General features: G+C 46.3%; 1 protein-coding gene across 4 annotated transcripts in view; it reads right to left on the reverse strand.

Moving 5' to 3' along the window:
- mgaa (MAX dimerization protein MGA a) overlaps positions 1 to 15,277 on the reverse strand; it is a 111,835-nt gene that overhangs the window by 50,541 nt on the left and 46,017 nt on the right. For 3 of the 4 annotated variants that reach the window (XM_078563077.1, XM_078563075.1, XM_078563078.1), the window contains exons 9-13: positions 11,295 to 11,613; positions 9,352 to 9,578; positions 6,676 to 6,807; positions 5,026 to 5,223; positions 921 to 1,008 (exon numbers count right to left, since the gene is read on the reverse strand). In XM_078563077.1, coding sequence (XP_078419203.1) covers positions 921 to 1,008; positions 5,026 to 5,223; positions 6,676 to 6,807; positions 9,352 to 9,578; positions 11,295 to 11,613 — 964 coding nt within the window. The remainder of the gene's footprint in view (positions 1 to 920; positions 1,009 to 5,025; positions 5,224 to 6,675; positions 6,808 to 9,351; positions 9,579 to 11,294; positions 11,614 to 15,277) is intronic. The other variant, XM_078563076.1, reaches the window with a different exon arrangement.

Genomic DNA, 15,277 nt, shown 5'->3' on the forward strand with positions numbered 1-15,277 from the left:
TCTCAGCTATATGCTACCCTGTGGCAATGTCAACCAAAAACAGTGTTAGGTTCCACATGTATGTTGACAATACCCACCTCTATCTCACCACCATCCCTCTCAACCCCTCCAGACCGTTTAGTACTAGTACTGGATGAGCAGAAATTTCCACCAACTGAATATCGAGAAGTCAAAAGCCACTACCTTTGGTCCCCAACAAAAACTCCATTTCCTACTCCACCGACTCCATCCCTCTCCCTGGCAACTATTTAAGGCTGAACCCAAGATGAGCTACTGACTACATATCCATGCCATCACTTAGACCACCTATTTCCACCTCCATAACATAGCCTGACTCCGCCCCTGCCTCAGCTCACCTGCTGCTGAAATGCTCATTCATGTCTTTGTTACCTCTACATTTGACTATTCTAATGCACTATTTGCCGGCTTCTCTTTTTTATTCTTACATGGGAGTTGTATCTCTTGTGTGGTATATCTCACCCCCAAACTTTCCATTCCTGACTCCAACAGCGGTAAATAGGACATTGGGTTATCTAGCACGTGGAGTAGAACTCAAAATCACAGTATGTGATACTGCACATATACAGGGTTCATCCACTGCGCATATACAGGGTTCACCCCCATCTGGAGTTTTGTGTACATTCCTGGCCACAACATAGCCGGAAGGACAAATACTCATTGATCCTCCAAGTTAGATTAATGCACACAGTCGTGAACCTATCAGTTCCTTCCCTACATGATACTTATTTGAAAAACACTTGGGGATTGGGGGGGGCTCAAGTGACTGCAATTTATTAAACCCTATTCCCGTGGACATTTTCTTCCAGTAATCTTAAATTCTCTATTTCACTTCCATTTACCACAATTTAGCATACAATATGTATAAACCAGTTCTGTAATATGTACAAAGTGATCCTTACCCTCTCTGGAGCTGGAGTCACTGCATTCCTTCAACTTGCATGGTTCAACTGTTTCTTTGATATTCACCTTACTGTATGGACTGTTTTCCTACAAACAGAAAAGGTGCTGCTGAATAAATTCTTGGGAACTAAGCAGGATCATCTAATGACAAGAATGATGACTTGATTTTTAAGCTAAAGCATAAGAACAAAGAAACGTGGGATAGATAAAACATACTAATTTGAAACATTCACATCCCAATACAAAAATACCATAAATAAGGCTCCACTTTTGTCACTGGGCTAGTAATCCAGAGGCTAATGTTCTGGGGACAAGGGTTCAAATCTTACCATGGCAGCTGCTGGAATTTAAATTCAATTAATAAAATCTGGAATCGAAAGCTAGTCACAGTTATGGTGACCGTGAAGCTGTCATCGATTGTTGTAAAAACCCATCTGGTTCACTAATGTCCTTTAGGGAAGGACACCTGCCATCCTTATCCAGTCTGGCCTACACGTAACTCCAGATCCACTGCAATGTGGCTGACTTTTAACTGCCCTCTGAAATGGTGCAGCAAGCCACTCAGTTCAAGGGCAATTAGGGGTGGGCAACAAATGCTGGCTTTGCCAGCGAGGCCCACATCACATGAAAGAATAAAGAAAAAAGAAAGCTTTTCTATTGTTCCAACTGGTAAGTCACATTTTGCCAATATTAGTCAAGCTCTCACGGTATCATTGATGAACAAGTTGGATTTTTAAAAATTACATACCTTTCTTTTCCTGCAATAATCTTTGAGTATCTCACACAAATATTTCTAACACAGTATCAGCTGTGGCTCAGTAGTAGCTCTCTCAAGAAGATATAGGTTCAAGCCCCAGTCCGAGCACTTGAGCACAAAATCTAAGTTGACACGTGTTACAGCACAGAGAGTGAGCTACACTGTCAGAGGTGCCATCTTTTGGATGAGACATTTGATTTCTCAAGTGGATGTAAAAGGTCCTGTGGCATTATTTCAAAGAGCATGGGAGTTCTCCCTGGTATCCTGGCTGACAATTATTTCTCAGCCAATACCTGAAAACAGATTATATTGCTGTATGTGGGAGCTTGTTGTGCTAAAATCGGTTGCCTTGTTTCCTACAACAGCGACAACACCTCAAAAACACTTTGTTGGCTGTAAAGTGCTCTTGAGGTTGTGAAACGTGCCATATAAATGCAAGTCTTACTTTCTTTCCATCTCTCTTGTCTCCAAGCATTGCCCAATCATAATCCCTCTCTGCATATCCCTCTGGATTCTTCTCATTGCCCTCACTCTTTTACTGTATGTGTTCCAAGGCTTCCCTTGTTGCCCTTTGTTTGTCTTTCTCTCTACCTCACATGAATCCTCATCTGTTCATCTGATTTTTTCCTTGTCCATTCTCCTTTTGTGAAGTTTCCCATGCTTGTTCACTGTTCTTCACATCTTTTATTCTCTCTGCATAACATTCACAAAAATCTCTCATTTTCTTTCTATACATTTCTCTAAATGCTCTTCTTCTAATTTCAGAGAACTTAAGGTAGACTCAAGGGCTGGGGCAGAAAAGAAGACATGTGTGCCCTGGGCTGAAAGGGAACAGGAAGATTAAATCTTAGAAGAAACTTGGCTCAGCTGAATTGCCACCCTGGCCCATATAATCCATCTGCTGCTATCATCATTGGTACAATATTGGCATGACTGAGAACTGCTGCAACATGCATAGATAACAGAAAAATTGGAGCATGCAGCTGGCAAAAACTTGAACATGGTGAGCTATAGCCCTCTGCTGGGACTTGAGTTGGGCCTTGGGAAAATTAAGAGACATGGGGATGAAAGCAATGTCAGTCTATTTCCCAAGTGGTCAGCCCGAACATGTAACTGCCTGATCCAAGGTGAATGAAAGTGGTCTGCAGCTCTCCTCATCTCTCCATTTACCTATGGCAAGCTTTGGCACATATCCATTGCTGACCTGGACACAGAAGATAAGGTGCCAACATTCCCAAAGCCGGGTGTGATGTTGCCACCATTTTGTACTCAATGAAGCTGCCAAGCTAAGGTACCCAAACATTCAGGAGACTAGCTCTATAACTGGCAGAGGAAGGGAAGATGAAAGCAGCTACCATTGTCTCATGCTCATTGATGCCAAGGTGGCTCCATGTTGGGACCACCCAGGCAGTGAGAAAGAAGCAAGATTTTTAAGAGACAGCTAACATAGGCCATGGTTATCAGGACCAATCATATGTCTAGAAGCAGACATACAATGGGCTGGCACAATCATTTTCTGACCGGATTTTTAAAAAATTGTCTGTGCCCGCTGACGTCGGGCGTGCCCTGTGGCATGAGCAGACAATATGGCGGGAAGGCCAGAAATCGGTTTCACAACATCGTGAAACCAGTTTGCAAACGTCCACTCAGCCCATCGATGGCGGGCCGTGCTCCCCGCCATCAGATGTCAGGAACCTCATTGTAATACATCTGCATATCATTAGAAGGCCAGCTTGCCAAAATCATTCCCCCGCCCCCTGGATCATTCATCCACATCGGCGTGATTGCACGCTGGTGCAGAACACGTCTTGACAAGTGTGACGTGCAGAAGTCGGGATTTACCTCCAAGGCCTTGCTCACATTGCAGACATCCGAGGAGATGATGCTGGAGCCCAAATGCCAATGGCATGCAGGAGGAACGTCCATGGCATGCTGGGTGGATACTCATGGACATGGCTCTCCTGCAAAGCAGCCCAAGGAAGTTGGAAAGTCACCATTGAAGGTCTGCTCCCAGCGGATAATGGTTGAGGGGGTGGGAAGGCCCAGCTGTGTTTGGGAGAGGGGGAGGAGAATGTCCAGGTGAACATGCAAGGAGGAATCTGATGAGCCCAAGACTACCTCCTGGGGAGTGAACTGAGGGTGCACATGGAATAAGGAAATGATGAGAATGACTGAGGGTAGGGTGAGGGTTCGACAGTAGCGGTAGAAGGGACGGCGAGGGTGGTTGGTGGGGACCCAGAGGCAGATACGGACCCTGGGGGTAGGGTGGTGGAGGTGAATGTGGTTAGGGGTGAGATTTTTGGGAAGGAAGGCAATGTGCACGTTCATCTGAACATCCCTGAACGAAAAGGGTTGTAGCTGGTAGGTCATGGAGGGGAGGTGGAAGGTGATGCCGGGGAGTGGGAGGGGGTCAACACTGATGGGGGAAAGGAAATGGATGACTGGGGGGGAGGGGTGGAGAGGCAGGGGGAAATTATGAGAAAACAAATCAAGACCAGGTTGCCTGAATTACAAGGACAAGGTTGAGGGGCTCACAGGCAAATGGGCCTGGGAGGGAGAGGACTGCCTCTGAGATTCCTGAGTGGATGACCCAGGGGTGTCCAACTGCCTCTGCTCCTCCCTTTCGGGTGCCCGGGGGCCCGGGCCTGACTCCTTGAGGGGAAGGGGCACCTGGAGGGACGTCGAGGTGCCCCGTTTCCCTCTCTCACTGCCACTGCAGGAACTCACCCATGGCTACTGCAATGGAGTGCAGGTCTACACACACCTCCGTGTTCTGCTGGATCAGGGTCTCCATGGCATCCGCCATCCTCCCCATGGAGACCTCCATATATGCGCATGCGGGCACTACTTCATCAGAGAGCAAGCGGATGCACTCCTCCAACTTTTGAGCCACTCTGTTGAGGGCTTCCAATAGCTCTGTGTGATGTTCTCACGCCTTCTGCTGACTCTCCAGGATGAGCTGGAAGGCCAAATCTAGAGGCTCGTCATCTGACTCGGATCTCACAGATGCCTGATCCCCAGCAGTCCTCAGAGTGCCAGGGAGCTTGGCCGAACCTGCCTCCTCCTGCTGCGGACATGTGTCCGTGTGGTGACCACCAGATTGAGAATCTGAGCCAGCTCTAGATCTAGGTCCCATTGAGGTGTGTGTCTCTGCGCTGGTGCAGGGCGCTGTGACAGGTCTTCCAGGCTGCTAATTTCCAGCTCTTCAATGGAGGTGGTGTCCTCTTGGCTGGGCTGAGGGGCTCGCTGGTTGATGGTGTTGGTCGCTTGGCAGAGCTTCCTGTGAACCAAAGTAGAGATAAGTAGTGCATGGCAGCACGGTCAAAAGGAGGAGAGAGAGCACTCACATTTGCGTTGAGAGAGGAATGATGTGGTGCAGGATCCTCACGGGGGTGTTTGCTGCCAACCTCATCATCACAGCAGGCACGGTCCATGTCATCACCAGTCGACGCGATGGCACGCTCCTCAAAGTGAGTGAGGGGCCTAATGTGGGCCAGTCCACTCCCGGTCTGGGACCTCTTCCTGCTGATGTGAGCAGGCTTCTCCTGCATGGAAACAGATGGACAGTCTGTGAGCAGGGAACATGACACTGCGTGGAATGTTTGAGTGGTGAATGGAGCCATCGAAAGGATGAGGATGCGAGTCGAGAGGGTATGAGCCTGATGGAGATGTGAGGGTGTGTGAGAGAATTAGTGGTGTTGTCCCTTGATGTGCAAGATCCCTGTGGATGTGTGATGCATTTGTGAGTGTGAGAGTTGAGAGTGCTGAGAAGAGAGTTACCATTCATCTTGTAGTGGCACTGGGTGATTGTCCTCTTTTGCAGGGCATTGGCACTGACCATCGCCTCCCATGCTGGATTGGTGATGCAGCCCAGCCTGCGGCCAGAGCAGGGTAGAGGATATCATGGTGGGCCTTCAAGGCATTCAAAAGGAGCTCAAGGGATGCGTCACTGAACAGGGGGGGGTGGGTGCTGCAGGTGTTTTGCCTTTCGGGGCCATCCTGTATGCTGTGCGGCAGTTGTGGGTTGGAACCACAGAGGTATGCGCGCAGCTGCACTTTAAATATGGTGCCTGGCATGACGATGTGGCGAGGTGATGGCATGGCGGACGAATGAAAGTCCGCCCACCATGGAAACGGCGTGTTTCCTAAGAACGTGTAATTAATGCAGCAGGTTTGGGACGATATGGTGTGAAAAGCCGCCATTGCGGCCAGCGGGTACTGCACTTAGTGCAAATCTGGGACGATTCCACTCATAGACTTGCAATTTATTTTCTAAATTGAAATTCAGACACCACTAAAGCACTCTTCCCATTCATTAAAGGACAGGCAACAGGTACTGCTGCAGAAACCCCAACGGTTGCTGAAGAAGGTAACAAACACTCCAACGTCACCCTATCTCACTTGCGCTAGACGACAGGGAACCAAAGTAATGTTATGGCATTCCCCTTCCTACACCACTGATACTTCCTCACTTGTACTAAGAATGATGGGATTTCATTGATATAGTGTCTGTTATAGCCTCAGGACATCAAAAAGCACTTTACAACCAATTAAGTGAAGTGCACTGAAGTATAGCATTGTTGTATTGTTGGAAACTGACAGCCGAATTGCACACAGCAAGCTCCACAAAAAGTAGTGTTAATGACCAAATAATCAGTTTTAGTAATGTTGGTTGAGGGATAAATATTGGCCAGGGCACCACGGAGCACTTGCTTGGTTGTCTTTGTATTGTGTTGTTTATGCTCACCTGACATGGCAAGTGGGATCTTGGTTTAATGTCTCATCTGAAAGGTAGCATCTCAAGCAGGGCCCTTTCAGTGCTGCATGGGAGTGTCAACGCAGATTATGTGCTCAAATTCCTGAGTGGGACTACAGCACAAAAAGAGAAGTAATGGAGATACTGCACCAGCACTCCACTTCTGTGTTCTGTTCATTCCTTCGACTGCACTAAAAGAGGCCTAATAGATACTACGAAACAGTACAGATTTGTAGTTTACCTGTCCACAACCATGCTCTGAACTGCAAGTGCAGATTATCGGCCTCTCGACATCCTTGCGTTCAAAGACACAAACACGTGCACAGGTCATCATACTCTCAAAATACCAGTATACTGGACCCTTCTCATCAGCCTTGAGTAAGTACAAAAATTAAAAAAAAAGACACAAAATTAAGAGAAGTTTACCCATGCAGCAGGGTAACAATTTGCTCAACTATGATATGTTAACGTTTGATTGCTAAATGGCTTTAAACAACATATGCAAATCATTGGCACATCCCTGAATATCTGAAGGATGATTTTTAGGTCAGATATATTCTAAGTGGAATTACAGAATGAAATTAAACAGTGTTTGTTATTCAACATACTCCTGGAATAATTTTGCAGTTTTTACCTTTGAGCAGCAATACTGCTTTGGCCTTCAAAAGAATAAATAAAAGGTTAGCAGAGATTGCTGTGGCAGTAGAAGAGGCTTTCAGAGCTACATAGAGCTACTGCGAAGCATCTCACTCACCAGACTAAAATGCACGCTTCAGTATTTACAGAGATAACTCACTGAACCCTATAATTAGACAGCCAATATGAGTTTACAGGTTCATGAACAGGAGGTCCATCTAATCTAATTTTCTGCTTTTCTTTGGGGGTGCAACAGAAGAAACAGAAGACAGACTGGTGTATGCCAGTGGATTTAGTTTACTTGGACTGCAGAAAGTCATTTGACTAAGTTCCTGTGGCAAGGCTGGTACTGAAAATGAGAAAAAAAAGCTACTTAGCAGAAATATTTTATGATGGATATGTAATTGGTTTACAAGTAGAATCCAGGGGGCGGTGGTACAAGATTGTCATCAGCCTGGGGTTCTACAGGGAACTGTCCTGGAACCTCTTTTGTTCATTATCTTTGTAACTTCTTTGGAGCTAGGAGTCATGAGCACAATAGCTAAATTTTCAGATGCTACAAAGCTAATGAACGCGGTAGACCAGAAGCTGAAAAGGATAAAATTACAAGCGAATGTGAACATGATTGGGAATGGGGCAGACAGGTGGCAGGTGAAATTCAATGTATTGTAAAATTGCATCATGAGCATAAACAAAACATTTTTTCTTGAAAAAGAAAATGTGTGAGACATCACAGAAGGTAGAACTGAAGTCCTAGAAAAATGCTGCAGTGAATTTTTCCATTTTGTGCTGGTAGTGGATACACTTTGGAAACTAGTATAGTTACTACTAATAAGACAGCCTTATCAAATAGTTACCATTTTTTCAATAACTATGTAATTGACCAGGATGTCTGCAGATGCGGCTTCAATATTTAACTGCTCCCCCACCCCAACTATGAGAATAGGTTGCTACTGCAAGGCAAGATGATTATGTCTCTACACACTTAAAGCAGAGCTAAGAATTAAACCTGTTCCACATCTGCTAATATCCTAAAATTGGTCCATGGGATCAGGAAAAACTAAGAAAACGCAAATTAATTTTTGTACCCAGCAAAAGAAAGACCATCAGCCTCCTGAATTACAGCACCCCTAACCTCAGTTACAAAGGTTATCCAGGAGGCCAACATGTCTACCTCCAGTTTGCTCAAACTCTGAACTACCTCTTCTACAGGACAGCATTCGTTACTATGGTGCTATCCCACGGGGCTGGATTTCCCCCCCTACCGTCAGGGGGGTTGTGCGGGGGCAGGGGGGAGCGAATGTGAACCCGATTGGTGCCCCTGATCGGCTGCGCGCCATTTTACGTGGGCGGGCCAATTAAGGCCTGCCCAGCGTGAAGCTTGCCCGGAAGCACTGAGTGCTCCCTGTGTAGGCAGGGGGCTGGGGGATTCCCCAAGTCGGGACCTGCACTCTTTCGCGCATGCAGGTGAAAGAGCACAGAAATCTCCCTGAGGCACCCATGCCTCAGGGAGATTAGTTAAAGCTTTTAAGAGCTAAATATAGAAAAGAAAATGTTATGAGAGATGTCCCCTCATGTGACAGTGTCACATGAGCTGGCCCATGTCAATGAAATTTTAAGAAAATTTTTATTGAATTTTAAAACCCTTGATGAAACCTCATCCTGCCCATGGATGAGGTTTCATGAAAAATGCGAAGGCTGCCTGGGCTCTTTGCCTGCCCGCCAACCTTAAGGTTGGACGGGCAGCTCATTTAACTATTTTAATTAGTTTTTAACAGGCCTTTGACAGTTCGGCGGGCGTGCAGCTGACTTGGCTGCATGCCCGCCGAACTGAAAATCTAAATGACGTGCGGTGACGTCGAGACGCCCACCCAACGTCACCGCATGTCATTTTATATGTCGGTGAGCGGACTCCACCCCTGCTCCCTGACCAGAAAATTCTTCCCATGCATCTGTATTGTTAACACTGGGAACTGAGAGCCCAGAAGGAGTAGTGAAAATTAAAGCAGCAGCCTTAGTGGTGCTCCCGAAATGCAAGGACTAAGTGCATCACTTGAATTAACAGATCAAAATTCCAGGTTCCCCATTGGTAATAAATGCACAATATCAATGAACCCTGAAAGTTTTAAGAGGTTAGGTGAACCTATCAAATGAGTTAACTGGTAAAAAAGTTGACTAGGTTGGTCATGTTGTGTACGAAAAGCAAACAGGTTGCCCAACAGCACTGCTTATTCTGAATGTACATTTCTTGGATTAGCTTACACAATTTCCGTCTGCTTACCTCAGAGGGCTTTGGTGAACTAGCAGGAGTTGATAACACTGTGTGTGCTTCAATGGGGTCAAGTTCCTTTGGACTAAGTGGAGATTGCGGTTGGGGTAAAGAGGGGCATTTACTGGTGTGACAGGATTCCAAGTGAGGTGCAGTGTAGACTGGCTCAGGGTCCACTTCCCCCTCCTGCCGAACCCACAGAGGATATGAACGCACAGGTTGCTCTGGTTCAGGGATTGCTGCAGGGAAAAGAAAAAAACATAGGGGAGAGGTGGCTAGTGGTAATGTCACTGGACTACTGATATAGAGACCAGGTTAATGCCCTGGAGATGGGTTTAAATCCCACCATGGCAGCTTATGGAATTTAAATTCAATTAATAAAATCTGGAATCGAAAAGCTAGTCTCAGTAACGGTGGCCATGAAACCATCATTGATTGTCCTAAAAACGCATCTGCTTCACGAATGCCCTTACCTGGTCTGGCCGACATGTGACTCCAGACCCACAGCAATGTAGTTAACACTTGACTGCCTTCTGAAATGGTCTAGTAAGCCACTTAGTTCAAGGGCAATTAGGGATGGGCAATAAATACTAGACATGCCAGCAATAACCACATCCCATCAAAGAATAAACTTGTGCACAGTGCAGACTTATAGCCTCATTCTGCACATTTTTAGGGCATCCTGCTCCCTGATTGGCAGATTTACATCAATTTAGGAGTAGCCATTTGTCACCAATCAGGAAGCAACATTTACAAGTTTGCAGGCCCAGAAAGAGTGAGGTGGAAGCTTCAAAGCATATTAAATTTATGATGGACTCCAGATAATGGTAGAATACATGACAGGAGGCACAAAGGTGACAATAGCAACAGCCCACGTAGAAAAAAAGGTAAGATGCAAGCAACACAGAGCGAGAAATAGTCAAGACAGTAGATGGCAAAGAAGCAGACAAGACCAGATGAGGAAGTCAAAAGCAAAAACGTAAGTGAGGTATAGATTCTAGTGTACAGTCACTTAAGCACATGGGAGTCTGCTTAGACTGAGCGTAAGGGGGAAGGGTTTGGTATCACAAGTGAAGGAGCTGGTGAAGAAGAGGAAAGCCCAGGCGTAACTCTGAATAGTATTTTTCTTTTAAACTCATGGAAACCAGAATTCCTGAGCCTGAGAAATTCTGGCAAGTAAAAGAGGGTGAGGAGAGCTGGACCCATGAGGTAAATACCTTTACTGCTCTGCTTGTGGACCAGGAGAATCAGGAATGTTTTCCTCCTGCACCACCACCATGTCCATCCCCCACCCCAATCAGATGCCAGGCTCTCCAACAATCACTCTCTGGTTGCTTTCCTGCCCAACAAATATCCAAGCCTGTGTCTCTGGCTGGTTGTCAGAGGGGAAACCTGTTAATTTAAAAGATGTCCTGCAATCAATTTTGTCTGAAGATCTGGGAATGCTATACTTCCAGGTTTTCCATCCAAAACACCCTCAAAAAACAAGACATCCACCCCCACCTCCAACTCTTCTCAGCCTCGAGTAAATATCATGATCTTAAAAGTAGTAATATGAACCGCTTCCATTACCAAAATGCCCAATAGTTACTGGCCATTAAACAAAAGAAAATCAGACCTTTTGGCATGTACAGAAAGTCCAACAGGAAGAATTATAAAATAAGCTTACTTAAATTGAAATTTGTTTATATCTTTGTTTATTAAGAATTCACTGCAAAATACTAAAGAGAGTCACAATTTTCTTTAAGAATAGTTCGTCAGAAATGTGAGCCGTTTCATTACAACTGTTGTAACTGTGTGCTGTGAAGAACGAAAGTCTTGCAGCAGATGGCTGAGAGATTTGGCCTGTAAATCTGGAGAAACGTGCAATCTGTGTTTGCAGACTAGTAATTTCAATTTCCACTCAGTTACCAAACCCTGTTCTTCATTAGATAATTAATGTGGCAAGCACTAACCATATTCAACCACTTTCTTCTTTTTTCTCTTTCTGGTTCTTGGTTTCCACTCATCGTCATCTGCTAGTGCATCGTAGAATATCAAATCCTCCCGCAGTGCCTTGTTCAGTTGCCTCCTGCGTCTCCCAAACGTCTTTAGCACCAACACCTCACGCTTTGGGCACTTGCAGTTGAACATGCACTCTGGCTTGCGACAATGTGTGGGCGGCTGCTTCATCTGTGACAGACTGGAACAAATGCAGCCTAGACGGCAGAACTCATTCTTACACACTGGTGCCCGCTTAGGTATCATCCGATGTTTTCTTGATTGAAGCGTTCCCTAGGAGATTATGAGGGAAATGTGCATTTTTATTACTAACTCAATCCAATACTAAATCATACTCAGTTAACCTTAACTTAGGTGAGCACATCATTTCCTTTACGATGAAGTTTATCGATACTACTTATAGAAAAGGAAGCAACCTACTTAAGAGTCCCATGTTTTTCTGTCCGTTTTGTGGGGTTGGTTCAGCAAAAATCTAGTCCCGTCTTTTGCAACACTATTTTTCTCCTGCTTAGACCATAATTTCAATACCCTTCAACAGCCCTGCACAAATCTCCAGCTGACTTTCAATGAGAGCACACATCTGAGATGTGCTTCCTACAACATTTACCTCACCAGTTAATCCGTCAGCGAAGAACAAAAACAACAGCAATGGTACCTGGAATATGACAGACTCTCCTTGTAAAAATATAATTTGGAAGATAACGAATTACAAGGCATACAATGACGAGAAAGCAGGAAAACCACAGGCAATAGGTATCACTAATTTGTTTAAAATGTACCAAATGTCTTCAGAGGAACTGGAGTCTAAAGGAATGACTGAACCTAACAAGACAGCAAAAGGTGCATGTATATGCTTGCATGTTTACAACGGGGCACCACAACTCTTCAAAAGGTCAATGTGGCATAATTTTCCCCACTCATTAGGTCTACTCTTTGGTGCACAGGTTGAACAAATGTGAAAATTAGCCAGTGTATAATTAATATATTGTTAAAGCAAAGCATAAGGCTATCTTTGTTTTAACAAAAATATACTTCCAATGAATGTTTGAAAATTGATTAAGATACCGGCCTGAACTTTCAGCGTGGCATGCGAGCGTGATTGGCAGGCCCGGACATGGATGTGAAATCTGCTCCTGCCCGAAATCGGCTGTCAAATGCAATTTCACACTGGCTGGCCAATTAACTACTGGCCATTGTGAGCCGCATGCTGAGACTAGTTCAGCGCTGCCAGGAGGGGTGGGAAGAGGACAGGTGCCAGAAACAGTCAGTGTGCAGGAGGGGGATTTAAATGCAGCTCCCTACAGGCTTGAAGTCTGTGTTCAGAGCCTCAGCCAGCATGTCTGCAGTGTTTGGTCTCCTTTACCGACTTGCAGTGCCGTTACAGTATGCAAGATGGCATGGATCCCATGCCAGGAATAACGGAAATGTCCAGATCCAGTCTGCCCCCCGATTCTCACCTGAGTGCCTGAGGATCTTACTGGAGGCAGTAAATGACCGCCGTCACATCCTGCTGCAAAGGGGCGGCAAGAGGAGGCCACTCACGTCCACAAGAAGGCCTGGACAGTGGTGGCGGCCTTGTTCAGCGGTCATGACGTTGTAAGCCAAAACTGGATCCTGTGCAGCAAAAGGCTCAAAGACCTTCTGTGCTCCGGCAGGGCAAGGATTGATTCCAGTTGGAAACTTGGGTAGATGTCTTTGTGGGTGGCAGCACGTTGGTGCTCAGGGGTGTAAAATGCAGAGCACATTGTGGCATATTACGTGCCTTGATAGACCATGGCTAGCATGTAGGTCAGGGTGACGTGTGACAATGTGACGGGCAACTGTTCCTGCGTCTTTGGGGGTGGGGAGGCTACAATGTGGCAGCATGTTGGGGGGAACTAATGGCAGAACTTCTTCCCCTTACAGGAGGAGTCACAATTCGCTGCAGCGAGGATGTACTGGTGGAGGGATACCAAACCAGCTCATCTTCAGTCAGGCGGAGAAGCAGGCTTTGGAAATGGCCTGTGAGCGTGGAGTCAGGTCCACAGGTCACGGACAGACGTGCAGGGGTGTCAGATGAGGGTGGGAGTCCAATGGAAAGAAAAGAGATTAGTGTAGTGTCTCAGAGATGTGGGGCTGTTGCTGTAAGACTGGCATGTGAAATGCCTTTATTCCCCTTGCTCGTCCATTTCTAAGTATTTGCTCAGCCAGATATTAAATGTATGAGAAAGCAGAATATGTACACTGACTTTGTAATGATGGTCCATGCTGACATTCTTCGCTTCCTCCCTCAGAGGCCTCATCAGCTGTCAGCAAGGGAGACGGGAGGGGGGCACCAAGACGTAGCATTTGCAAATAGAAGTTTAAGTCACTATGATCATATGAGGGGTTGTCATAGGTAATTTATGTTTCCTTGGCGCGTGTGTACTGGTTCATTTACATATTTGCCTTCATTATAAAAATGTCTTGTTATGTGCAATGGTCTCATTGTGCTTCATGCATTTGATACGAAAGAGGCCTGGGACTCCCTTGTGACAAAGAGGAAGGGCTGCAAAGTTTATTTCAGAGGTCAGACCTTGATTTAAGGGTGTCACGATTGCCTTATCAGGAAAGATTAGTAAGGTGGCATACCCCTTGCCATCACCTTGATTCCTTGGTTTGGATGTCTAGCTGAAAATCCTCTGGATCAAGGCCTCCCTGCCTCCCATAAGGATCCTCACATCGGGATCCTGCTCCTCACCCTGGGGCTCCTCCAGCTTCTCCTCAGACCCAGCACTTGAATCATCTTCTGTGGCTTGCTGAGCAGGATCGCTGTTTTCATCCTCCAGCGGGTCCCCCACCTTGTCAGAGGTTGTGCAATGCACAGCAAACAACAATAAGGGAAACATGGATATTGAAGAACTCCCCCTGAGCAGCCCAGGTAGCAGAACCTCATCTTGAGTGGGTGCTTGGTCCTCTCAATTACTGCCTTTGTGGAGGCATGACTGCGATTATAGCTCTCTGCAGCTTCTGTCCTTGGGTGCCTCAGTGACATCATAAGCCACCTTTCAGCAGATGGCCTTCGTCTCCCAGAAACCAACCATCCAAGCAAACTGGAGCCACGAAAAGCACCTAGGAGTGACGGAGGTTGTAGGCATCATGAAAGCTTCCTGGATACCTGGTGCAAACCTGGTTGAAGTTGGGACAAAACCCTGGTGCAAACCTGCAATATCTGACTCCTGTGGTCACACACAATCTAGACATTAAAGGAGTGGAAGCTCTTTCTATTGATGAAGGAACGAAGCTCCCCGCTGGCGTCTTTATAGCCACATACGTGCAGTCAAATGCACCCTGGATGCAGGGAAATCCTGAAATTGCAGCGATGCCTCTGACTCGCTCAGCCAGACTAGCTGCATCGGTCTGGGAGTGAATGAAGGTGCTGACCCTTTGGAACAGAGCATCATTGACCAGCTTGGTGCAGCTGTGGGCAGCCATTGGGTGACACCACACAGATCTCCCACTGACCCCTGAAAGAACCCAAGGCATCAAAGTTCAGGTCTACTGACACCTTAAGAGCCACTGGCATAGGGTGGCTACCTACACAGTTGGAGGTGATCTCTGGACCAATCATCTGACATATGGAGTTGACAGTCTCCCTGGAGAGGAAGAGCCTTCTTTGGCACTGAACCTCAGACAAGTCCAGGTAGCAGGAGCACTGCGTGTATACTACGCCTGCTGGATAATGGCACATTCTCCAGACCCTTTTGCCTTGCACTTCCTGCTAGCCCTGCATCCCTTCTAGTTGTGCCTCTCGATCCACAGGTCTCCCATTCTGGGATGCCGTTTTCAAGCAACTAGCCTCCTTCTCCCTTCTGACCCTCCCTTTCCACTTCCAAGGAGGTTCCTCCAGCAGAATACACTATCCCCATTCCCATGCTATGTTTCCACGGGTTTCTGCACCGAAGGGGCTTATTGGCTG

This window comes from Cetorhinus maximus, chromosome 18, assembly GCF_964194155.1.
Source record: "Cetorhinus maximus chromosome 18, sCetMax3.hap1.1, whole genome shotgun sequence".
Lineage (NCBI taxonomy): Eukaryota > Metazoa > Chordata > Chondrichthyes > Lamniformes > Cetorhinidae > Cetorhinus > Cetorhinus maximus.